Source organism: Myotis daubentonii, chromosome 3 (assembly GCF_963259705.1).
Source record: "Myotis daubentonii chromosome 3, mMyoDau2.1, whole genome shotgun sequence".
In the NCBI taxonomy this organism is placed as follows: Eukaryota; Metazoa; Chordata; class Mammalia; order Chiroptera; family Vespertilionidae; genus Myotis; species Myotis daubentonii.
The window spans coordinates 32,189,890-32,217,008 of NC_081842.1; the positions used below are offsets into that span (position 1 = coordinate 32,189,890).

Sequence of the window (27,119 nt, forward strand, 5' to 3'; positions counted from 1 at the left end):
AAGGGGAATCCTGAACCAGGGAGAATCTGATGTAAAAGTTTCTCCACTATTTTTAAATACTTCCAGCTTCTCTGCAGTGAGATGCATGGTCACATGGGCAATTTTTGGAATGAGTAATAACTTTTGTAGGCAAGAACAAAACAAAAGAAACCAAACCCAGGACTGTGCAGTGTGGGGTGAGGGTCATTTTACCCTAGAGTTTTATCCTCACTAATAAGTTAAACTTGGAATTAAATGATGACCTGGCCGACAAGAAGCTTTCCATAAATGAGACTAATGAAAATATTATAGGAGCAATAATATTTTCTGAACACCTGCACTCTGGTTTCACTTTGTATTGTTAAAAATAGGAATAAATGAGTTTTCTATTTTTTATCTGTAAGTTTTGAATTTGTCTAAATACAGATTCAGTCACCAATAAAAATATCCATTATTCTTTTCTTAATGTGAATAGTAAAACAGTAGTTTGAAATGTTTGGGGTTGAGAGTTCTAATTCTGGAGAGAGGATATATACTTCCCAGTCATCTGATCAACCTGAGCCTCTGTCTCTTAAGGGAAAACAGAGGTTAGAAATGATAAATGACAATCCAATTCATAGCGTGGGAATCAAGAGGGACCAAAACAGACATGACAAGGGACAGTGCTTTGGCATAATGTCCATTACTATGAAAGGTCTGGAACAGGGGTAATCATCACCATCAACGATGATGACGGTGTTGGTGATGGCAATGAGAACACCCCAGTGATGTTACCTTTGGTGGAATGTCTTCTTCCTGTCGTAACCAAGAGCTTCGGTCAAACTTCTCAATGCGAGTGGGGAGAGGAGGGTTTTCCGAGGTGGGATCCGAGTTCTGGCGCGGCATCTCAACGCGGTGCGAGGTCACATTCAGAGCCTCCTGAAACCCGGAGAGGCCCTTGGTGGGCTGCTCGTGCACTGACTGGGAGGCGGTCAAGGCAGGTCCCTGGGATTTTACAGCTACCAGATGTGGGATCTAAGCATCAAACCAACATCAGAGCAGGATTATTAGGAGAAAGAACAGATCAGCTAGTAAGTACCTCACTTAGTGAAAGAGAAAATAAAGTTATAGGGCACAAGGATTGGTGTACATAAAGCCCATCACAGCTATCTGCAGCACACTTTTAAGAGCTCTTCAAAATTTTCCACTTAGAGCTCTGTGTAGGGCTCAACCATGGTTCCTGGCCAAAAGTTAAGTGATTTATTTGCTAAGAAGTCAGGGAAATAAGTGGGATGATAGTAACATTAACAATTTTAAGTGAACATGTATTGACCAACAATACATTTATAGGTACTCCTCTTCTAATATTGGAAACAGCCTTCTTGAAAACCCCTGACCTTGACTTTAGAGAGTGCTCTTATGCTGTAAAACAAGAATTGCTCTGGATAGTTTACTGCTTGGGAACTCACTAATGAGGGTGACACAATTATTTTCCCCATTTTACATGTGAGAATGAAAGGTACAGAGAGGTTAAGTAACAGCCTAGATTTCACAGCTAATGGGTACCAGAGCCTGGACCGTAACCCATACATCCCCCCCATGGTACACCCGACTGCTAGGCTCTCCTGCTTTGTGATGAACTGGCTCTTACCACCTATGATATCATATACATCTTAACTCCAGGACATTTCTTTTAGAGTTGTCTCACAATTTAGCATGTGGTGATATTTCTCATGCAGGAAAGACATGCAGTCTTTGGGTATTAATCTGGCTCTTTAAGACAAATCATTAAAATCTAGATTTCAGAGTATCTGTTGCTGTTAGCACTGCTCACACTTCTTTGTTAATGCCATGTAAGCTTGTCTCCCCCTCCCACATGAAGGCAAGCTCCCTGGAGAAAGGAGCCACGTCGACCTTGTATCTCTGAGTCTAGCACTGTGCCTGGCATGTGGAAGGAGTTCAATAAATCTTGGTTGAGGAAAGATCTATAATGTTTTCTAAATTAAATTGTGTATCTGGTTTGGATAAGGGACCTATCACCTCCTCTTTGGTCTGAAATCTCAGTGCCTGGACTGCTGGGGGGCATTTCTCCAGCCCGCTCCATAAGCCTAGCCCCCTTCTTCCTGCCCTGGAGGTCTTATCCTGGAGCAGTTATGCCCCAGCCTCTTCAGACCCCCTTTAAGCTGGAATTTGGAATGTTATTATAGTTCAGAGAAAATCCTCAAAGTCTAGCTCAGCTGAATGTTATGCTTCCACCAGAATAAGGCTGTAACCAAATTTATAATAATATTGAATTTCTTTAAATAATACTATTACAACAAAGTATATTTTAAAGATATGTAGCACAAAACACAAACCTACTTAAAAGCATCAAAGACATAACAATAATCAAAACTTCTGAAAAATGCTAATCCAATTAGTTGTCATGGGGTATCTATATATTTTTCAATATATTTTTATTGATTTCAGAGAGGAAGGGAGACGGACAAAGAGATAGAAACATTAATGGTGAGAGAGAATAATTGATCGACTGCCTCCTGCACGCCCCACACTGGGTATTGAGCCTGTAACCTCCTGTTGAGCTGTGCCGGCTGGGAGATATCTATATTTTTATTTCCTAGTCACTTACATGACGTTTCATAAAATTTTCCTCTACTATCCCTTTTACAGAGCAAAAGTACCCTCAAAGGTCAAAATTCAACGTTTTAAAAGAGGGTCTGTGTGCTAAAAGAGAAGTTCCTATAAAAATGCATCCTATGAAAGGTCAGGCATGGAAGAATTATATGCAAATTAAAACAACCAAGGGTAAGATATGCTCAGCTGGCTGGTACCAACAAATCTTGGACCTCATATGCAAAAGGCAAACTTAAAAACAAGAATCCTTGATTTTAGCACTACTGCTTTAAACTGCAGTCCAAATAGCATTACATATTTTAAAGGTGACCTCAAAATATTTATGCACGTGGTAATACAGGTGGATGCCTGGGAGGAACTGAAGACATTTGGGTGAAAGCAGTTATCTTTATTTTTCATGAAATCATATACTTTATTTCACTTCATAGTTTATTTTATTTTGCCACATATAATTTTAAAAGTCCTCTAAAATGTCCAGAAACTTCCTCTTTTTCTAAAAGTGGTGTAACCTTTTTCCTTTCCCAGCTAGCTTAAAACAGTGGTTCTCAAACTCTACAGTGCATCAGATCACCTGCGGGCTTGTTAAACCACAGGCTGCCACACCCATTCCAGGTGTTGCTCAGCAGGTCTGAGATGGACCCGAGAATCTGCATTTCTCCCAAGTTCTGGGGGAAGGCTGATGCTGCTGGTCCTGGGCCCACACTTAGGAGACACACTGCTATCCACGCCCATCTAATTTTCCCAGTTTCCGGATCACACCCAAATCCCAAGGAACAAGAGGTAATATAATAGTTTATATATCAAAGGTCCATTTGAATTTTATTTCGGTAATTAAAACTAAAAAAAGATGTTTGTTCTCACCTCACAGAAACTTCTACGGTTCTCCAGCGAGGCCAATTTACCAAGTAACTTTGTGGTGGGCTCAAAGTTAAGGAGGTGCTTTTCTCTTTCTCACCCCGTCCTCTACCCTTCAAATTTAGAGGGGTCTCTTAAATTGCAATAGGTTGTATATTAAGGGTCAACATTTCACTGGCCTGATGCCTGAATCCGTGTTACAATCCCCTGGGCTTTTAGCAGATTTACCTGTCTCCCTATTGAAATGGGCAATGGAACAAAGGAGAGGATGTACCTGTGGATCAACTGGTCTGAGCATAGGGGGGGTCCGAGCAGGCTGAACCCCACTGATACTGAAGGACTCCGACCTTGGGGGCAGATTGGGGTCAGATATCCTGTTGGCAACCTTGTGAGGCATGGCAGGTGAACTCTGCCGGTTAAGCCTGGACCGTTCTTCTACCTAGAAACAAACGAACAAACAAACAAAAAAAGAGAGAGCGAGAGAGATTCAATGGACAGGTGGATAGAAGCTGAATTACTTCCTATGAAGGATTTTCTGTAGTCACTCGAATAGCCACTTTTCTGTCCCTCTGATCAATTCATTTTCAAGGAGTCGCACTCTCCATGTCTGTTCTGCACCAAGAATTTGTGAAAAAGCTCTTTTCTGTTAGAATAAACACCATCACAAAAACATAGAACACTTAAGCCATCACCTTTCTCTTATTCGTTATCTTGTGCTATTTTAGTTAGCTGGGAATTTGGGACCTGCTTAAGAGTTCATCTTGCATTGACTGGGATATGATCTTGCTGATTGGTCACAAAGCCGAGGGGTCAGGGAGGGAGGAGAAGGGAACTATGACAGGCGTTAAGATTTCTTGGGAAAACAGAAAATGGCTCTGAGTTGACTCATGGGACAGGGAGGGGAAGAATGGAATCAAGCAGAGCACACCCAGCCTCCATGTCTCCCCATTCCCTGCTGAGAGGCAAGAAGGTGTTCCAGGAGGCTCGATAAAGAGCATGGCCTGTCCGAATGAGACTACTTCTATCAAACATCCTAATACCAGTTTCAGATGGACAGAGAAGAAGCTGAGCAGTGTGTCCAGGAGCAGGCCCTTCTGATTATTTTGATACAAGGCCAGCCAACATCTGTCCCCTGATTCATTATATCTCATGTCTACAACTTGAATGAGAGAGAGAGATATGTGAGACAGAAGAAGAAAGTGTCTTCCCCCCAAATAAGTTCATATATGATTGAAAATTGGGGTACAATAAAGGTATGTTTCAATTTGCCTTACACAATAATAAAAAAAATCTATTAGCTGAACCTTTGCTCCAATCTCATGTTGCCAAGAAGACATAAAATACCAAAAGTACCATAAAAAAAGTCTTCTAATAGCACCAGACAGTGTCAAGGTGCCAGACCATACCAAAAAAGAAATCTACTTCAAATAATTTTATAGTTGAAGGGATTATCCATGAATATGGAGAACAAGAGTGGGAGAGACTCATCAATTACACTATCAAAGCATTTTCTTATTAAAAGAATCATTTTAACACAAAAACTAAAATAACTCTGGAGAGGCTTGAATCACCTCTGCAGAAATGCTATACTACTTATTATAGCATTATAGGGAAAAAGAAAAAATAACTGTGGTCTCAGAAATAAAATTCTGTTCCAGGCAGGGCTATGTTGTCCATTGGGTACTATAGGAGTGATGTCTAAGGCCTCTGAGATGTATAAAAGCTCACAAATACAGAAGACCTGAAAAATTCATTGATTACACAATTTCCAAAAAATTTTCAAAAGAAATAAGAATATATTAAGAAACACATTATATCAATGTCAATTGTTAAATTGCTTTGTATACTTGAAAACAATTTATAGCTTAGAATTTCTCACTTAGCAATAATGAATATTTGCTGAGAGAATTTCAAAACAAAATTATATAAGTAATTTTAAAAATGTTGACAGCAAGTATATATTTATTATGTCATATGGGTGCATTTTAATAATATTTTATATGATGTAGGGCTGTGGGATCTATGAAGGTTTTAGAAGACCTTACTTAAGAGCTAATATGTGGTGAACTGAACACAATCTTATGGAAATTCCTATTTATTCCAACTGAACAAAACAGTTTGAATTTTTCATCTTTACAGGCAATACTGGAGAAAGAGACAAGTCAACAAATGACTTTTAAGTGCTCATTAGATGCTTTGACCCTGCACTTGCTGGGCACATAAAGAATTGAGCCGTCTTTTCCTTTGGCAAAACCACATGGGCAGGGGGTTACTGAGTAGATTGGGGATATCTCTTGTGAGATACCTTTGAGGACAGGGAAGACTCATTCATATGAAATGCTAGAGATCAACCAAAGGACTTGTATGCATGCATATAAGACTAACCAATGGACACAGACAACAGGGGGTAAGGGCATGAGTGGGGGGCTGTGGGGGGATAAGGACACACATGTAATACCTTAATCAATAAAGAAAAAAATAAAGATAAGGGCCTGAACTACTTTTCCAAGAGGTCCAATGATGCCAGAGAAAAATATTGATCCTCATATGAATAAGCACATAACTTAAAAAAAAAATGAGGCAAATCTTAAGCAGAGACGGGAAATGCACCTATCACTTGGGAAGGTGGGGACAGGATATGAGAGAGATGTGTAACCTGCTCATGTGAAATCCCAACCAGACACAACAAAGGCAAACACGTATTCCTTGTGGGTGACAATGGCCTTGGAAACAAAATATAAATATATTAATATTATATTTAATTTGCATTTGTACAGTGCCTGTAGTTTCAATGGCATGCTCACATGATTGCCCTCCCTCCTGCAAGGCAGGCAGTCTAGATGGGGCGCTGTGACTCAAGAAGGCTTCAAGACCTGTCCCAGGTCACACAGCAAGGAAGTAGAAGAATTTGAACTCAAATTCCTACTGCTTCCTTCTAGGTCTCTCTCAAGCGAAATCATAAGAAAGATAAGCAGAGACTGAGGAAAGGTAGGAGCAGAGTTGTAAACTCTCTAAATGGCAATTTAGGAGCCTCATATATAAAATAACTCATATAAAGAAAACAACACATCAGTGTAGAATAGGGAAAACCAAATGGAGAAGGAATTCTTATGAACAGGATTTAAAAGTCAATGAGCTGATGGGACATAAAGGGATATTCTGGTTCCAGGCCAGTGTGGCTCAGTGGTTGAGTGTCGACCCAGGAGGTCACGGTTCAATTTCTGGTCAGGGCACATGCCCAGGTTACGGGCTCAATCCCTGGTTGGGGGTGTGCAGGAGGTAGCCAATCGATGTTTCTCTCTCATTGATGCTTCTCTCTCTCTATCCCTCTACCTTCCTCTCTCTAAAAATCAATAAAACATACTTCTTTTTAAAATAGAGACATTCTGGCCAATTATTTGCCAAATAAAACCATGAACAGATGACTGGCATACATCACAGAGAGAGAATATGAAAGAGTGTTAAAAAAATTAAAATACAATCTCATGTTGGTAGAGCATTCTGTCACTGCTGTGTGTTAGTGCAAAAAAAAAAGTGTGGGGGTGGGGTAGGGAGGCACACACAGTTACTGGCAGGTCCAAACAATCATATACAATGTTAAGGAAAGTAATCTGTTCCATTATAAGAAAAAGGAAACTTCATCATTTAAAAAGCAACAGTGAGAAAAAGAAAGACTTTCAAATTTTGCTCATGTTTAACAGAATATCACACTGATGTTTTCACAGAACAAATTTGACTTCCATTCCAATCCAGAAATAGCAAAGAATTTTAAAGGGGTGAGAATAATCCCCCTCCTTTTAATAGAGACATTAATATTTCCTTCTGGCTGAGATCTGAGAATCAAAGTAAATGTGACATTCAGGACAGATGGAAACTCAGCAAAAGGAGAGAGGAAAGAGCTCACAAAGGTTTGCAAATGATCAAGTATTTTCATTTGTCCTTACTGCATCCATCAAACTGATGAGAAAGGTAATGAGAAATGCGACGATGACTTAGGTTTCACAAGATGAAACAACAAAAAACACAGAGGAAGAAGCATTATCACAACATTACATTTCAAGGACAAAATGTGAATTTGGAATAAGGAAGAGAAGTAAGTGGGTGGAAAAGTAATCAAAGAAGGAAAAACCATCTTGATAGGAATGGAGTTGAGCTAGAAAACTAACTCTGGAACAGGTCATAGAGGAGGCTGCCATGGGTAGAAGACAACTGGGTGGCGTCTTCAATGGCCCATGGGGCAAAAAGCCCAGATCCAGTATCATAGGAGACCATGGGATGGGCACAGCTACCCACTCCTTCCTGGTGAGGATATTTTCAAATTTATTTCCTGGCAGAGGATGATTTGAAAATGAAAATGGAACCTTTTATTCTACCTTCAAAAGCGAGCTTAACCCAGGTTCTTTTTGTCAGTTGATAATTAATATAGCGCTGAGCTTGCGATTCTGTTCATATCTAAAGTATTGAAATGTATGTTACCGTTCGGCTACTTTGAGCCCCACCTATCTTCCTATTATAAGAAAAGAGATCTGTAAATAATGCTCTAAAAGAAAAGTTCGTACATTGCTCATGAGAAACATTAAAGGTTAACGTGATAAGGATCCTCACTCATTTTTATTCCTATTTTAAAAAAATGGGTGTTAAAATAATGATGAATCAAACCAAGGCAGACAATTATTTGTTGTTATTTTTACACCAGTTGCTCCAATCCCAAATTTAGCACTTGTCACTCATTTTATCATCTAAATGCTTCATCTTTCTTCTAAAATATGAACACCCACTTTAAAACTTGGGAACTGTTTCATGAATAGATTGATGGTTCGTTGAAAGCTGGATTACCACACCCGGGAGGATAGGACTAAATATGAAATCCCCAAAGAATGCTCTCACATGGCTAGAAGTGCATGAAGCCCAAAGGAAGAGCACCAGCTGCTAGGGCAGCCAGGGACCTTGGAAGATGTCACCCCCAGAGGTGGCCCAGACTTTTGAAGGCCAGGGAACCACACATCGGGAGTGCTTGATGACACGGCCATGTTGTTTGTGTACCCAACTGCTACGTTCCTTTTACTGCCAGGAGCCTGGCCAGGAAGCACAGGGGAATCAGGAGTCCTAGAAAACTGCTTTGGTGACATCTGCAAAGATTTGTCCCCAGGAATGCCTTGGCTTCTGAAAGCTCAGGAACTGTGAACTACTTCTGAATAGAGAGGATGAATAATAACTAGAAAACAATGAAGTCAAAATGGTTAAGTTCAATCAGAACATGCTGGGTAGAGGCAGAAGGAAGGAAGTGGAAACTGCTTCAGGCTTTCCCCCCTTTTTTGGCACAGGGGAAAGAAGGAATTCTGGGGTGCTTAGCAAGGTATCATGGTCTTTTCCAATGGGATCTGCAGGTGTCCCTGTCTTAATCTTGTCCTTGTGGCTGGAACACTGAAGGCCAGGTGCATGCATCCAAGAGAGGTCCTTTAGTAATGCAGCACTTCTTAGAGGGGGTAAGGTACCTGTGAGAATGTATAAATTCATGGCCCTCTTGTACGGAGGTCCACATGCGTCTCTAAGGCCCTCCTTAACTGCAGTAATGGACAACTGGGGACTTATCACTTTGGAGATGCACAAATGACCTTAGATCCTAACTCTGTTGTTAGGCTACTTCCTGGTGAGCAAGATCACATTGGAGATCTCACTATGGTCCTTGAAGCTTCCTGGGGCTTCAGATGTTCTTCAAGTCCAAGTCTAATAGAACAAGCTGGTCCATTTTCCTTCCATGAGTGATGCTCAAACAGGTGTCTTGATCTGGAATCATTAATTTCTGCAGGTGCTACTGGCATTAGGTTAGTAGAGGCTAGTTTTTCAGTCTTCGGAAGACCTGCCGTAATCAGGAGCTGTAAGTCTGGCTTAGCTGAAGGTTTCAACTTGGGATGCTAGGAAATGGTCTAGCAGTGGAAGGAGGTGGCACATCTCTGCCAGCCAGAATGCACATCACCTGTTGTTTAATAGCATAATCATTCTGCTTAGCTCAAAGAAGAGGTGGGTTATTAAGGGGTTGGTGCTATCTGTGGGAGTAGGATTACAGAATTAAATTATTGATCTTAGAGAAAGAGGCAGCTGTTACAGACATAGGCAAATGCAAATCATATTATAGACTCAAAGGGAAAATGATCAAACACGTTCTTTATAGGAAATCAAATTATTTTCTCTACAAATTCAGTTGTTTAAGTTTGAAAAGAAAAAAAGTTATTTTTGTAAAAACAGTGCATAATCATTACAAAGGACTGAAAGAAAAAAAATCCTGTAGTTTCTTCCTCCCATAAACAATTGTCATTAACATTAGGACAATATCATTTCAAGCATTGTCTATACATATGTAAGAGAATAGAAAAATAAAAAGAAAATTTTTATAAAAATAGGATCTTATGTAAGAAATATGGTTCTGGTAACACTGTAGTCTAGATAACTTGAAATAAGCTCTAACTATAAATACCTGAAGATATTAGAACAAAACACAAAATAATGCCAACATCCTTTTAAATGATGAGCTATGTTCAGAAGAAAATAAAGGAAATTACTAGGTGCCACAAATAAGGACAGAACTGAAAACCAGGGTATTACGCACACAAGGTGATACTGTGACTCCCTAGAAGAGTTGTTGATTTTGGCTGGCTGGAGTTATTATATTGTTTGCTTTATCTATTTGATTGTCACCCTATTTTTCTACCATCCCAACTGTTATTAATGAGATTTTTAAAAATAGCTCATCACAAAGCCAAGTTCCTAAAAATCTTTTCATAGTTGAGCAAAAAAAGGACCACTACTTTGGAAGCATTTGCAAAACAAATGATTTTATCTAGAATTCCTTACATCCTGGGTCATATAATTCTATGGAAAACTCGCTAAAATTCCTCATTCTTCAAACTCAGTTGCACTCCCTATAAGGAAAATTTTTCTACTTCCTGTTTTTGCTTACGAAAATTCACTGTATTCAAAAAGATACAAAAAAATTAAGGTGACTTGCCATTTCTCTACAGAAATAATGTTATGGCTCTTCCAGAAGCTGTGTGCACATAATACAATGAATCGTTTTCTAGATTTGTGGCACTAGTTTGACTCTCCACTTTTCCTGGATGAACTCATTATGGCCAATAGCCTGCCAACAGGGCGCTGTTACACTTGCTTGCTCACTCACCTCCTTGGCCCATGCTGGTTTCTCACTAGGACTCATTCCCTCTTTGTAATGGTACAGTGGCTTCTTCTCCACAGGCCTCTGCTCCTGCCGTTGATGCTGAAGGGAAACCAAGTAGTCTCTCTCTTGCTTTAGCTGTCTCTGCAGTCTTTCTGCTTGTCTCTGTTCTTCCAATTGTTTGCGCTTATATTCCTGTCCAGGCCAGGAAAGAGCAGCAAAGAGAGGCCAAATCACCATACAGAAACCATTGGCCAGTACCAGCTAAGCATGCAATGGAGTCAAAAGTGATGCTAAGTAACAAAGGACCTCAATGATGACAGAACCACGGGAGGATATCAGGATGTGCCACAGAGAAAAGCTACAGCTTTGGCTTAACACCTACACAGAACGCGGCACCTAATGAAAACACAATTGCTTTCATGGCAATCCCTACAGAACACTACCCATTTCAAAGCAACTTATCCTTGATGAGTTACAACCAAGGAAGTGGCAATAATGAGGACATTTGGATGGTCAGTACACAGCCCCTATAAGGAACCATCCACTTCCTAATTTAGTAATTAAACCATTCAAACATGTACAACTAAGTACAAAACTGAAAGAGTGGCTAAAGACATTTATCATTTGTTTAGCAGAACTTGGTTCAACATAAGCCATCAGCAAACTTATGTACAGGCTAAAAAATATAGTGCCACCAAATAAAAATTCAGTTAAAAAAAAAAGGACATCAAGAAACTCATTTGGAGAGCACTGCAATAATAATAAAAAGTACTTCAAGTAGAAGCTGCAAAATGTTCCCATCACGAGGGTAAAACTAATAGTCTGCAAATGAAATATGACTGCCGGGCTGAGTGGGTTCTTCTGGAAGAGGTGCATTTTGCGTGATTGTATTCTAACATGTTGCCAATGACCTTAAAAATCACTCTGCAATAAACACAGTCTCAAAAACAGCCTAAACTTATAATAAGGCTGTATTCATGTTGAAGTTTTACAGATAGATGGCATTACTAAAGAATACATAACAAATGCATTAAATGTACTGAGACTCGGAAAACTGGGTCAGGAAATGTATGAAGTTTCTATGAGATTTTCGAGGTCCATAGGCTTGAAGGATCTCCTCTTCTGGATTGGCACATTAGGAGGACACACACACACACACACACACACACACACACACACGCACACGCACACGCACATACGATGAACACAGAGCAGGTGAGCTGGCTCCCGGCTTTCCCATTACCAGAAGTAGCGCTTGTTCATGCAGTAGCTGCTGCTGCAAGATCTCTAACTGTCTCTGCTCCTCCTCTAACTGTCGCCTGATGTACTCCTGGAGAGGGAGGCAGCAGAGAATTCAGAGGAACACAAAGAGAGAGAGAGAGGGAAAAAAAAAAAAGAACAGGTAATTTCAAAGGTTGACAAGAGCTGCCAAGTAAAGTGTGAAAGGAAGGAGGGGGGGAAAATACCCAGCCACCTCCTCACCAAACAGGAAAAGGACGCCGCACCCAAGCAGAAGCATTTCAATGCAGTCAAAAGCACAAGCCGGCTCTCTGCAACCGCTGACCGACATGGCTGGGACTATTTGGTTTTAATAAACCCAGCTACATTGGAAAGCTTTTCATGACAGGCTCCCTCTTTATGGGCTACCTGGAATGAACAATGCTAGGGAGTGTGGAGGCTCCTGTGCAGGCAGCAGGGATACAATAATTGCTGAAGGCCATTGTGCGCCGTCTTTGTACGGGAACCACCCTGCAGAGTGTTGCTGTGCTCTCAGAATGGGATTCTAACAGAGACAGGGGCCTGCATCAATGGCTCAGAGTCCTGGACACCAGAGATGGCCTGGGTAGAAAAGCTCTTCTGAAGCAATGACAGAGTAGGACGTGGCTCGTGGCTCACGCTTCAGTGCCACCTTCAAAGCAGAAACCCAGGGCTGGGCGAGGCAGAAGATCAAGGTGTGGCAGGGGACTCTGGCCTGGGTAGGAAGCCAGCCTCAGTGAGTGGACATAGCCAGGGTTGTGCATTTGACTTCTTGAATAGGTGAGAATAGCTGCTTGAGAAAGAATAAACACCTGCTTACACTGAGCAGTCCTAAGAGAAGGTGACCCACACCCCAGAGACAGCTGGTGCTGGAGTTCACACCGGGGCCATCTGCGGGGCTCCCCGGTCCCAGCTGACCTGCTCGTGCTCCGCGCGCCTCCGCTCCTCCTCCCGGCGCATCTGCTCCTCATAGTGCCGGCGCTGCTCCCGCTCCTGCTGCTTCCGCAGCTCCTTCTCCCGCCTTTGTTGCTGTGGGGCAACAAGCAGACAACCGTGAAGGAACCGAACACAATTGGGGGGTGTCGGGAAACCAGCAGGGACAGCTGCGGAACGCACGCACGTGTGAGCTCTTAACGAGAGACGTCTGCATGCCCCAAGGCTCTTTCTCTCCTGTGTCACTGGGGGACACGGTGGCAAGAACGAGGTGAGAAGTACCCTTAACAGTGATAAAATAGTCTCACGGATGTATATTACAGCACAGAGAATATAGTAAGAGTATGATAACCATGGGCACTAAAATATTGAGAAAAACACTTTGTAAAGTATATGATTGTCTAACCCAAGCTTGTCAAACTCAAAGGCTAACACAGGCCAAATAAACAAGGTTTAAGTTTATGTGGGCCGCAAAAAAAAAAAAGCTTTAATTTTCATAGAAACGTAGGTTTATTTTGAAAGAGACAGCTGAGTACAAAGGGCTGAAATACATGAGTAATCGTTAATGAGTATTCATTGTGGGCCGCAAGTTTGACATGCTTGGTCTAACCACTATGCTGTACACCTGACACCAATACAAAATAATATTGAAAGTAAAAAAAAAGAAAAGAAAAATAAGGTGACAGAGAACAATTCAGTGTCACACAGAGAGCAATTCAGACACCTGCTATTTACCATGCAAGTGGACTTTCTAGGTTTATGCATCTCTCCCGAGAAGTTCCCACTGCATTCTCCCAATTGGTTAGTTGATGGGGGTTTTGAATCAGGGGTAGAAACACTAAGGTATAACAAGTTACTCATTATATCTTATCAAACTGTTTATGAGACTCTATAGGTTTTCATGCACATTCACAACCCCCATGTCATTCCGTCATCAGCTGCCTCTCGCACGCCCCCAACTGGGGATCGAACCCACAACCTGGGCATGTGCCCTGACCGGGAATCGAACTATGACCTCCTGCTTCATAAGCTGACACTCAACCACTGAGCTATGCCAGCTGGGCTCATTCAATCTTTGGCCACCGTGTTGTGCAAACACTTCATACTACAGGAAGCAAAGACCAGAGAGGTTAAGCAACACATTCAAGACTACACATTGATTAATGGCTGAGGGTAGAATAGCATTTATTGACTCCCACCCTTTCTGGTACACCATGCTGCCTTTCTTCATTTTCTGGAGTACTCACTTTTAAGTATCAATTTCCAGTTCTCACTCAAGTAAGACTCTTAAGCTCAGGAACCACCATCATCTCACCCAATTACCATACTTCTGACAGGGGACAGTGTGGTAAGCACTTTTCATGCTTTATCTTATTTAATATTCACAAAAATCTTCGGAGGCAGATATGATTATTATCCTCCATTTTATATGACAAAACTGAGACACGGAGAGATTAAATAATTGTTTAAGGTCATGCCCACATTCAAGGTCAAACCCAGAAATCAAGTGATGGAGCTTGATTTCACAGCCTAGAAATGTAACTCCAATCTGAACTCAAGCATTTACAAAAGGTGAAGAGGCAACAGGAGGGATAGAAAGATCACAGATTAATCCAGCTCTTCGTTACCCTCTCAGGAAAGAGGAACATCTTAGGAGTAGTCACAGGAGCCAATGTTTTTCAACTAGGGATAGTCCTGTTCCCAGCCCCTGGAGCACTTGGAATGTGTGGGGAATGTGGGAGGTTTCTGGTTGTCCCAATGACGGAGGGACATGCCTGCCATTTAGCAGGAGAGGCCAGGGATGCTAAACACCCGCAATACACAGGACAGTTAGTACTTTCCATGCCCCCTGCCATTAGCGTCTTGTTTGAGACATGTCACAGGCAGGCCCTTCCCTTTGTGTCAGAGCCCAGTAATGGCATTGGGATCTCTTCTTCCTCAAATACTAGGTTTGGAGGGGATACCTCAGGGGGTCCATTCCATTGTAACATTCTCAACAACAACTGCCCAGCTGAGGAAACATGGGTTACTCATAATAGAATGGACTGTGACTGTATCCCACTGACAAGCTAGCTCAGCACAAACAGGGAAACAGCTTTTAGTACAAAAGCTCTGACACAGCCCCAATGCCCAACGATACTCAAAACTCTAAAGAAGCCAGAGTGAGGAGGCCTTTGTGATGTGGCTCCCTCCTGTGGTCGTCTGGGCTGCTGTCTTCCCATCACCTTGGAGGCTCGGGAGATAAGCTGCATCTTTTGAGGCTCAATGCCTATCATGTCCAGATCAACAATTATTTGTCTACCTTAGATAGCAGGCAATGGGGAGCCACTGGAGAACTATATGCAGTCAAATGCCATGATCAGACTTGCATTTTCAAGAGGCCTCTTAACAGCCAGGGGAGGGTGCAAGACTAGAAGCTGGAACACAGTGTGAGTCATTCAACGGATCCAGGGAAAAAATGATAGGGCATCCATGAGCGAAGCAAAGGCAGTGGGAGAGTCCATGTTAGGAACCCCTACTGAGCGGGGAGATGCAGCCAAAAAGAAGAGAGATGAAAACCTACCCAGATTTTCAGTTATTTTAACAGGAATGGAGTGGATGCCAACTTAGAAGTAGAACTTGGAATCTGGCCAAAATAAAATAGTCAGTTGGGTGACTATGAGGTGTGTGAGGGTGAGTGATGTTCTTGCCAAGGAGCGTGGCAAATGGAGGGATAGCGAAGAAAAAGCGGGTTTAGGAAAGGGAATGAGGGGCACAGGAGTCAGGTTCCAGACATGTGATTATTGTCTTACAGAAAAAATAATACAGGGAGATATGAGTAGAAAACATCATTCTGGGAACTGACTGAATAACTTGGATTACGGACCCAAAACAGAGATATTTCCAACACACAACCAAAGCAAATCAATGCCAGCGCAGAGAATACAAATAATTATGTGTACAGATCTGGCTCCTGGCAGGAAATAGCTTTGGTCTGGCTAACATTTCAAATTTTTTACCATTGGCCTCTTTCTTGAGGAAAAAATTAATCAAGCCTTGGGAAGATTGAGATGATTTTTATGTGAAGGATTTGTACATTTTCAACCTTTTTGCTAGGAATCAATACTCTTTATAATTACATGCCACTCAGGTCCCTGCACAAGGTGTACACAGTATTGATTGCAATTGAAGAGGGTGTGGGCTTCCCAATTACTCTGTAGTTTCTGAGAAAGACACTCAAAAGTGGCTAATAATTAATACTGATCTCACTCAGATCAGCTGCTGCTAACTCAGGGAGGCATCTGCCAGGGCTTTGGTTCCTGTGGCGAGACTGGAAAAATAAATCACTTCCCCAACCTTCTGAGGGCACCTTGCCAATTTCTAGCCACTGTGTCTCCATGTTAATGCCTTTCCAGGAAAAAAGAAATGTTTGCTCTCTCTCCTCCTGGGCGTTGGGCTGTTGGAGGGGACATACCAAAACATGTGAGAGAAAGACCAAGTCCTGGGCCTCAAGCAGACACCTTGACAAAGCTCGGATGACTCTTTCTAGAAGCAGCTCCTGAGGCTTGATCCTGGTGGACCGCCAGCCCCTCACATAGGACCTGGCCCCTAAAAGGTGCACAGAGTTTTGTTGAACTGGACCAAGTAAAAAACTTGGGGCAAAAGAAGACAACACAGTATCCTCCGATATTTCTGTGGCACTGTGTCCCTTCCTATTAGTACTTACAGGTTACATCCCATTGTACCTCATAATATGGTTATCTGAGTATGCTTACCTACTCTCAATCTAGGCTAAAAGCTCTTTGTGGACAGGGTCTCTGTTCCACTCCTGTTTTTATCTCCCACTATATCCAATATAGAGCCTCATACCACTGATACTTGTTGCATTGAATACTGTTGATTGAGCAGCAAGAAAAGGAGAGAAAGCCATGCAGAGCCATCCTTCTAAGACCTCCAGGCCTTTTATGTGGAGCACAGACAAGACTTAAGAATGTTTTTCTAAATAGAGATCTACTTATGGTTGGCACTGGCATAGTATCTATTGGCTATCGTAGAGAAAGGCAGAAGAAAAATAAAATAAGAAAATAAGCATGTAGCCAGAAGGAGTGGAAAGAGGGGAAATAGTATTCTGAATTTTATTCAGATTATGCATAAAGATGTCAGTGGTTCTGCTGTCCAAAAAAAAATGGCTTAAACCAACTCCTCTACACTGGGGCGTAGGGGAGGCCGGGGGAAGGTCAAGGGGAAAAAAAAAGGAGACATATGTACTACTCGTTGTAATACTTTAAGCAATAAAACAAAATAATAAAAAAAAAACAAAACACAAAACCAACTCCTCTAACATTCGTGGCAGATGCCTCACCTAGAAGGACCTGCCTGCAAGTATATTTTCATCCGCCTCTTCTTAGAGGCACCTCCAAAAGTTATATCACTTAAAATTAGATATTCAGTGGGTTCTTATAAGTTTCCTAGCTTGTTTGTTTTATTCCTGGTTGGGGAATGACTGATAATACTCACTCCAGGTTAAAATCATTGTAGCCTTGCTGGATGGAGTAGGTCACCAGGGGCTTCTTGTCTTCCTTGTACTCTCTGGAGGTTCCCAAAGAATGATTTTTCTTAATAACAGTCTGATCTCTCCATGGGTGTTCCCTCTCCAGCCACCTTCTGGAGGAGGCTGTGTGGCTGCACGTTCAAGTATATGAGCAAGTAAGTTTATTTTAATGAGAAAGATAATCCTGCACCCTGCTCAGGGGACCCTCAAAAGTTATACATTGATCTCAAATTGACTGTGTAGAATTGCAGGTCTTTAAATTCTTGCAAAAGAATGTCCTTTTAATCTGTAAATATCCAATTCGTATTAAAGTTATAAGAAATAATCCTCATGGGTGCTCATGACAAAGACTGCGGAGTTTGCCTTCCTTTCCTTTTGTTTCGTTAAATGTTCTTTTCAGATGGCATTTAACCAACAGAAATGTGCGAACTGCACAGGGTGCTCTGGCTCTTATGGAAGTGACTTTGATGAATGGTTAGGCCATAAATTGCATTTTACAATGTTATCAGAACAGCCGAATAAAGCTAATCACTGTGCCTGTGGTAGGAATATCACCTCAGACAATATTCACAGCACTACTCACCACGACTAGGCGAGTGTGTAGGTTTTCAACAATCTCAGAGAGCTCGCCTGAATAACACATTTACTCTTATCTGATGGACAACAGGAATCTCAAACTCTGGAGTTTGCCTCTTCTCTGAGCTGCCAGGATCTCAGAGTCAGGCTGGTGGCCCCCGGGCACTTGCACTTGGTCGCCATGCTGTGCCAGGTCCTGGGAATGGACCCGGCTGGCTTCCCCTTGTTTTTCTCTTTTACTTTATAGTCCATTTTACTTTATTTTATTTTCTGTTGATGTATTAATCTTTGTAAGCAACCTTAGTCCTCTTTTTAGAATGAAGAAAGGTCATTAAGATGGGTCCACATTAATAAACAAATGAAAACCGAGCCTTGGTCTCCCATATCTTTTGAAAACTCAACATTTTCCTTGGGAAGCTCAAAATGAAAATAAGCAAGAAATTGTTGACTTGTAATTTGGTTCTTTGTCGATGAAGATGCCACCTCTGTTTATGTCACCTGAGCATGTGGTGAAAGTTATTTCACAGCAGTGGGGACCAATCTGTTCTGATCCGGACAAAAGAGAGTTGGTTAAGGTGAGCTACCCAGACGTACACAGAGCTGGTGGGGCTTAAAGGGGGATGTAACTCAGCCTCCTTTCTACTCATCAAGACAGTAAAAATTGTAATTTTTGTGTATGGGTGTTTTCTTTTTTCAACCCAAACATGTACTCCATCATAGATTATCCTAATTAGAGCCTTATGATATAAGGCTATGAAATTAAGTGGGGCAAATGTCATTTTAAAATTTCCTTCTTTTATAACCTTTTGGGAAGGTTTAATGCCTTGTCAATGGCCACATGATAACTTAGGAGAAAATCATGGCATGAATACAAACCATGATGTTGGGCACTGTCTGTGAGTGCCAGGTATTTGCTGGGCAGGTTGATTGACATGCTTCAGCTCATTTAATCCTACAGAGTGATGACAGAGTTTGTTATTATTATTCCCATTTTATAGATAAGCACATTGAGGCTCAGAGAAGTTAAGTAAATTGTTCCATGTCTCACAGCTGGAAATGGTGGAGCCTGGAATCAAGCCCAGGTCGGTCTGATTCCATGCTCTTTCCACGCTATGCCCTCCTACCTCCTGGCCCCTAGTGCTCAGGAGAGTGTTCTATCAGCTGGAGATTAGTGGGAAGGACAGTGAGAATGTGGGGAGGAGCTGAGCTAAAGGCAACTCATCTCTCCTGGCACCATCAGCACTTCCTTCAATGTCCTTAAGAAATTCCAGATGGGATACTTAGTTGTTTTTATCTACTTACCAAACATTCAGGTTGAATTTGAGTCTTGTTCTCATGACATTTGGTAGATTCTGAGGAAACGAGGCTTGATGCCATTGTGTAGAGATTTTGGGCCCTGAGTCTCTCTTTTAGATCCATCACATCCATTATATAGACACACAGGTAGCATCCACACTTGTGAATTAATACCCCATAACTGTAATACAACATGTCATTGGGGACAGGGAAGGTAGGAGAGGCAAAGGACGTAGAGGAAAGAATACCGGGTAAGAAATAAGAACACTAGATTCTAGTCTTGCTCTGCCACCAAAACAAACACTGCAGACCACATAGTCTCAATAAATATTTGTTTAACACATAAGTGAAGTGTTCTATGACCTTGAATAAATCACCTTAATCTGATGTCACAGCGGGCAGATAAGGTCATCTCACAGGTCTGTTCAGTCTAAAAGTGTCTAAGCAAGGAAGTGCCTCATCGCAAAGCAAAAATCTACTAGCAATTCAGAATGAGAAGTGAAACAAAGCAGAAATTCTCTTAGAATTTGCTCTGAGAGAGCTTCTCTTGGTTTTCATCCTGGAAGTGGTGAGAGGGGACCCAATGACCACCGAGGATCCGAGTCAGCCTCCAGAGGAGAGCAAGCTGCTGGCGCGGGATCCAGTCGGGCCCCTTGGGAAGTACCTCACACCATCCCCTTGACTCAGGGGCTCTCTGCTCAGACACACAGATGAAAGGATGCAGTGTGGTCTTTTAAATCAACCACACAGTGAAGTAGGACTGTTCTGTATAAACTTCACAGAAGCTCTGGGTATTTCATTTGTACAATTTAACATTTGCTAAGGTTTCCTTTTGGAAAGACCACCGCAGGGCAAGGGCATGATTTCTTATAACTAAAACTGGGATTCCAAACTTTTTTTTTAAATAGAAAGGACATTAAGAGTGATGGTGAAACAGTCTGGCACCTCTGAATTCACTACACAACAGAGTAGTCAGAATAACAAAAAATAATAATCATAGATAATATGAGCAAACACTTATGTTGTGCCTCTTCTGATGCAAGACAGAATTCCTGGGATGCATATAGAGGAGGAACAATATTCTAAGCCCTATACTCATTCAATTCTCACCACAACACTTTCAGGTACAGACTATTGTCATTGTCCCAATTTGACAGCTAAGGAAACTGAGGCACACTCAGGCCAATAGCTTGCCCAAGTTCACTTGGTAAGTGCAACGCCAGGACCTCACTCTGTGTGTGGCTCTTGGCAAGCTTGCTCTCTGGGTTGAAAGAAGCTGGTGGAGACATTTCCGTATGCCATGTGAAGGATGACATGTTCTGCTTTTTCAGGTGCCCATCTTTTTCTCTTTCTATCATCACTTTGTTACCTATCTTTTCTTCACAGAAACAGTAATCAGAGAACCATTAGAGAAGCTAGACATGCTACACATACCTCCTTCTTTTATTTTATACTCTTTATACTATTAAAGATAAACCATCCAACCTATTCATTCATAGCTTTCCTGGAAATTAATTGCCTAAACTCTTCCTTTGAACTCCCTGGTCAACTTTTTATTGTTGTTGTTATTTTTGTTAATCCTCACCCATGGATATTTTCCCATTGATTTTTAGAGAGTAGAAGGGAAGGGGACACACACACACACACACACACACACACACACACACACACAGAAACACGGATGTGAAAGAGACACATCAACTGGTTGCCTCCCACACATACCCCCGACCAGGGCCAGGGATCAAGCCTGCAACTGAGGTATGTTCCTCTGACCAGAATCAAACTTGGGAGCCTTCAGGCCTTAGGCTTACACTCTGTCTACTAAGCCAAACCAGCTAGGACTCCCTGGTTAACTTTTGAACAGTAGGCAGCCCCATGGCTAAGCACAGGCTGAGCTGCAAGGAGGCTTTAATGAAGAAGTCTGGTCCTTTCTCTCCTATTGATGCCAGTCAATGTGATTACTCAGAAGCTCTTATTATCTCTGAGCCACAACAGTTTCCCCTGGGTTTTCCTGGGGTTTGCATAGAGGAGCAAGAACGGCCTGATGGACATGCTGAGTACCTATGACCCTGTAGGTTAATGTAAAAGTCAGTGCATATATAACTCCTAAGTTCCCTCTGCCATTATTTGGAAGCCTTAGATGAAACTCTAGATGGAGTTCTAAGAAAACAAGCCCATTATAGACCAGTTTATTAATACAATGTCTACAGAGAGGGCCACCCTGCACATCTGGGTGTTACTAAAGATGCTAAATTATATCATACGTGGAAAGGTTGCAGGAACCGGCGCCATTTGGGGAAGAGCATTATCATTGCCTCCAAACACTTTTGGGCTGAGGTGGAAGACATTTTAGTTTTCTTTGGCATACTGTGTATTAATGGAAGGCAGGTCTGTAATGCACAAATCAATAATAGGCTAAGTTGCTCAAAAATAGAATAGGCTGCATTAAGCCTCTAAAAGTATAAGCAGAGATCATACATTAAACAGGCTAAATGACTCTGTTTGAAGAATATCATCAAGATATTGCTTTGAGAGAAGTGGCTTAGATCACTTTTGAGGTCCCTTATCTTCCCCAACCTCTATGAGTCTATAAAACTACTCACTGAAGAAAATAAAAGTGAAATGAAAACAATTCGATGCAAATGCCATGTGAAATACCATTTGGTGAAACTATTTTGATGTCGCAGTTTTATGGTCAGGAACAACTAATAATGATTATGAAACACAAGAAACGCAGATGAGATGTGATAATAAGAGGTCCCATGAAGAGCCCAGACAATGGAAGGCAGGTCTGTAACGCCCGCTGCCTACAGTCCCTGAAAGGCCATACCTGCCATCCACCTACGGTCAGCAACTGTCTAACGTCTCTTTCCAGTATGAAATGCTGCATTTATATAAACCAGCATATCTTTCCCATTCCTGGAAAGCATGGGAAGAGGTCTGGGCAAAAGGATTTAAAATAACAGTAGCATTTTCCTGCAACTTCCTCACCTTGGCAGGAAACCCCTCCCACCAAGGATCCAGGTGACTACACAGACAAAGCCCCACCTCCTGCATCACGGCAGGTGAGAGCTAGTTGTCCTTCTGGGACCCACACACCCATGCACACCACATGGCCTCTGAAGCGTGGGACGAAGAGCATCCAGTTTGTCAGCCTGGCACCCAGCTGTTTCATAATTTCTGTTCAGTTATTGGAATAATGGAGCTCAGGTCCAGCTAGGAAGCATTCAGTCTTCGTGACAATGCTGATGACATTCAGGAATAAAGGGCCCCTCTGCCTCGCGCCAGAGGCCCCTGCTTACAGCACACATTAGGATGCCCACAGTTAATGATTAAATGAACGGAATGCCATTTCTCAGCAGTGCCGATGAATGAACACTCCAGGCCTTAAAAGGGGGCAGTTATTCTTGCTCACGGTGCCTCTCTCTTCGGAGAGCCTGGGGGTGTGGTCCAGTGGGAATGCCACACTGGTGCACAGCCACTCTCGTGTCCCCGGCTCTGGCTTCTACCCACTCAGCCCGCTCAGCTGCATGCAACTCTGAGCCCTCGCCCTGAAGAGAGGTTGACTTAGAGGAGCAACAACTAGGCAGATAATGAGAAACAATGATATTTCCCTTCCTATACAGCTGTGTTCTGGAATTTATTCGCGTACTTACTGGGTGCCAGGTATTGCTCTAAGCACTTTTTATGTATTATCTCATTTACTCCTTGAAACTATCCCTGTCCCATTTTATAAATGGGCAAACTGAGGCAGAGAGGTCTAGTCTAAGATCGCAAAGGTGTGGCGGCGCCGGATTCAAACCCAGGCAGTCTCTTCCTTATATACACTGGAATACCTTGCTTCTACCTCCTTGGTGAAGGGGTCAGTTCTAGTGCTGAGTCTCTGATGCCCAGAACTTACTATTCAGGCATCAAAAGGAACCTATCTTCTTACGGGTTTAATTCAGGACTCGATGCAGCCACTTGACAATAATGGGATTATAATTAGACAGTGTTGGAAATGACAGCAAGAAATACCGATAAGAGAATCCACTGAAAAGTAGAGGTGGCCAGGGGAAGGTCTCGTGAGGCTCGGTTGGGAAGAAGAGACCTTCCAAGGTGGCATTTGATCCTCGTAAACGAGGTACATCCAGGAGGATGAAGATGGGCTGCCTCCCGTGCTGACTAGGCCAGGACTGCCGGCCAAGGTAACAGTAGATGGACATCCCAGCAAGACACAGGAAGAGGGGTGCTCTCAGGGAAGGACCCTCAAAAAGGGATGGCAAAGTCCAGGTTTTGTAGTAAACAGGGATGGTACATTAGAGAACTAAGAAAGGCAGGGAAATGGAAATGCTATCTATTCAGAAAACCCTTAAAACCAACAAATGAAAAGTAACAACTTTGAAATCATGAGTTGCACAAGGACAAGAAAACATTCACCTAAGGATATCAATCCATGCCCGTGTCAGACATGGTGCCTAGATTTCTGTATATATGGTTCCATTTACTTCTCACAAAGTAAATAGTATCTTAATTGTGTCTATAAGGAAGCTGAGGTTTGGAGAAGGTGAGTACTTTGCCCAAAGATCACATAGCTAGAAGCACACCTTGGTCGCCACACCTTCAAAGCTGGTGTACTTTGTCTCATAATCTGTTATCCTGCCATTAAAAAACTAATGACACATTTACTCTTAATGACTGAACTGATTTCCTATTAGTATTATAACAAATATTCTTCCCAAGGCATAAAAATGTCTTACCTGTTGGTACATTTTATTTTAATAAATTCAAGAGGGTTTTACTGCTGCACATGAAAGAATTCAAATTGTTGGAAGTTATATCTCTGACTTCAGCCAAAGGGACCCAATACCAATAATAATAATAACTAATAGTGGTTAAGTGTCTTGTAACTACTGGTCCCATTCTAAGCTTTCTATGAATTAACTAATTTAATCCTCACAGTAGCCTTGGGCGTAAATGCTATTGTCATTTCAGATGGTGCTAATGAAGAAACCGAGACACCAGAAAGTTAAAAAACTCCTATCTATTAAGGAAAATAACCATTAGCCAAGATATGACTCTCAAGAGAATTTCCCCAAATGCTCTGTGCTCATGAGACTTTTAAGAGCTTTGATATATTGTCCTGTACATACCGACTCTTAAAGAGATATGCAGCTTTCCCCTGCCCCTTTATCCTTGCGCCCCCCCCCCCCCCCAAACCCCCCACCTACCGCTGGCGCTTTTTTTGGTCTAAGAGCAGCTGGGAGAAACTACTTAGGTTCCAAAGAATAAGCTCACAAACACTAGCTTCTCTGGGGTTGGGCTCCGGCTGGCACAGCTCCTGTGAGGCTGGCCGGGTTACCCTGAGTGAAAACAAATGCTAAGAGGGACTGTAAGCCAAAGCTGACCACAAATAGATGAGCATGTAATTATACAAAGTTCTCTAAAGAGAAGTCTGAGGTGGGTCTTGCTAGTAACAGTTAAACTGGCTTGTCAGTGGGATGCGCAGGAAGTGGGGTACGGGGAGACTCTGAGGACGCCCAGAGCATGCAGGTAGTACACAGTGGCCCTCAAATTCAAACCAACAACTTTCCACTTAAAAATCAGATCTGACTTCCTGAGCAAGTATCTTCTTCCAAAACAAAGAGGAAATGAATGCATTTCTAAAGAGTACTACAACCCTCCCCCCCCACCCTGCTTTTTTTACATCCTCACCTGAGGATATGTCCTTTCCATAGATTTACCCGCAACTTTTTGGTGTACGGGACCATGCTTCAATCAATTGAGCCACTCAACCAGGGCAAAGTTTTTTTTAAATATTTTTTTTGTTTTTGAAACTAAAGGATCCTGCTATCATGTTTGATCTTCGGGCAACATTCACAGAGCTGGTCCCTTTAACCCTATGCTCAACATCAAGGTCTCCTGACGTTCCTTCTGTGTCCTTATCAGTCTTCTTTGCTGGCTTCTCCTCTCCTGCTCTGACTTCTCAGAGTTCAGGCCCAGACTTTCTCTCTCCTCAGTGTAGATTTCCATTACCAGAAACCAGGAATTCCCACCTTTCCCATCGTTCACACCCTTCTACAGCTGTTTCTATAATCCAACTGCATCCTTGGCATCACCATTGACCGCCTCATAGGCATCTTAAACTCACTATGTTGCCAACTGATATTCTTCTCCTTCCAAACCTGGTCCTCCACCTGGATGGTCCAGTCCGATGTCGGGAACCTTCTGGGACTGCCCGCTTTGCTTCACCTCTGACGTCTAGTCAACCCCATGTCCTGCATGCTCTACAGGCAACATCTCTCTCAAATGGATCCACTTTTCTCAATCCATCTAAAGCACTCCCCGCTCAGGCTTGGACTACCTTGTCTCTCCCACTTGTGCTCCTTCCAATCCCTCTCCTTGCAACAGCCAAAGTTCCATTTTAAAACTGCAGATCTGCCCTAACTGGTTTGGCTCATTGGGTAGAGCGGCAGCCCGTGGACTGAAGGGTCCTGGGTGGATTCTCGTCAAGGGCACGTGCCTAGGTTGTAAGCTCAATCCCCAGTAGGGGGTGTGCAGGAGGCAGCTGATCGATGATTTTCATCATTGATGTTTCTATCTCTCTCTCTCCCTTCCTCTCTGAAATAAATAAAAATACATTTTAATAAAAGTTTTAAAAAATAAATAAAAATAAAACTGCAGATCTCATCATATTCTCTTGGTTAACATGTGAATATTTCCCTACTATTCTTAAAGTAAAATTCAAAACTCCTTAGCTTGGCCTGAGAAGCCCTGTTTCCCTGCCTACATCCTCCGCTCTCCTTCAGCTGGACTCCAACCAACATGCCTCCCAGCCAGGCTAGGCTCCTGTCCCCGTGGTACATGCCCATAGTGCGCATTCGTCTCCACCACATCACTCTGGCAATGATCATGAATGATTACTTGGGTGAATATTTGCCTAATGCCTGTTTCCCTCACAGATCTAGTCTTCACAAGGGCAGACTGTATTCCCAGTATCCTGCATAGTGGAAGTAGGCAGTCACTAAATTTGTTAAATGACTGCCTGCAGAAATAGGGGAAAGGTTTTAATTCTTCTGTACACTTAAGCAACAACAGTTGGGCTCAATGTCCTTGAATGCCTCCGTCACCATAAAACGCTAGAGGCTTAGAGAGAACTCACTGCTGAGACTGCCAGTCTCTCATTTTGTACAGTAGGGCTCCAGTGCTACTAGTGAATAAGATATCAGTGGTATTTCTTAAAAAAACAAAAACAAAAACAAAAACTTCAGGTGACAGAACCAAAGCAGTATGCTATCTTTTAGGTAGAACTGGTTGTTTTATCACTGGACAATGTCATATGGTCTTGAAGGGCACTGACTGAGAACCAGGTGGCTTAAAAAAATTAACGCAATTCTCTGAAGGATAAAAGTTCATACCATGGAGCAAGTTGGCACTCCTGGGATCAATTTGATTCATTCCTGTGACTTAAATATACTCTTTCCAAAATGAAGTATAAAAGGTCTTCTGCAAATTGAAATATATATATATCTCACTAGTATCATCTCAAATCCTCGAGCAGAATCAAGCATTACCATAAACCTTCTGCTCAAGGTCAGTGTCAGCAAAGATGACCAGAGTGGGTGTCCCAACACCTCCTGGCTCCTAACTCTGCAGTAGAGAATAAAATAAGTTGTGCCTTGTCTAGGCCAAGCAATGACAAAGTTTATTGGACTGAGTAAGATAGGAGAAGCCCTCTACATGTGCTGTCTCACTATTGCTGGGCTCATTCCCCTGAGCTGGGTTTAATCAAGCTCCTGGAACTTAGTTATAAATTGTACTTTGTCACTGGACACAGCTGAGAGTCTTGCATTCACCATTTAATTGGCTTGAAGCCACATCTTTTCACAAGCTGAAAAATGACTACCTTCACTGTACAAAGTCCTT

General features: G+C 42.3%; 1 protein-coding gene across 9 annotated transcripts in view; it reads right to left on the reverse strand.

The window, feature by feature from the left end:
• The window catches only part of TNIK (TRAF2 and NCK interacting kinase), a 347,969-nt gene that overhangs the window by 55,130 nt on the left and 265,720 nt on the right, over positions 1-27,119 (reverse strand). For 3 of the 9 annotated variants that reach the window (XM_059687031.1, XM_059687025.1, XM_059687026.1), the window contains exons 13-17: positions 12,797-12,907; positions 11,865-11,951; positions 10,625-10,813; positions 3,722-3,886; positions 754-993 (exon numbers count right to left, since the gene is read on the reverse strand). In XM_059687031.1, coding sequence (XP_059543014.1) covers positions 754-993; positions 3,722-3,886; positions 10,625-10,813; positions 11,865-11,951; positions 12,797-12,907 — 792 coding nt within the window. The remainder of the gene's footprint in view (positions 1-753; positions 994-3,721; positions 3,887-10,624; positions 10,814-11,864; positions 11,952-12,796; positions 12,908-27,119) is intronic. The other 6 variants (XM_059687029.1, XM_059687030.1, XM_059687028.1 and 3 more) reach the window with 3 other exon arrangements.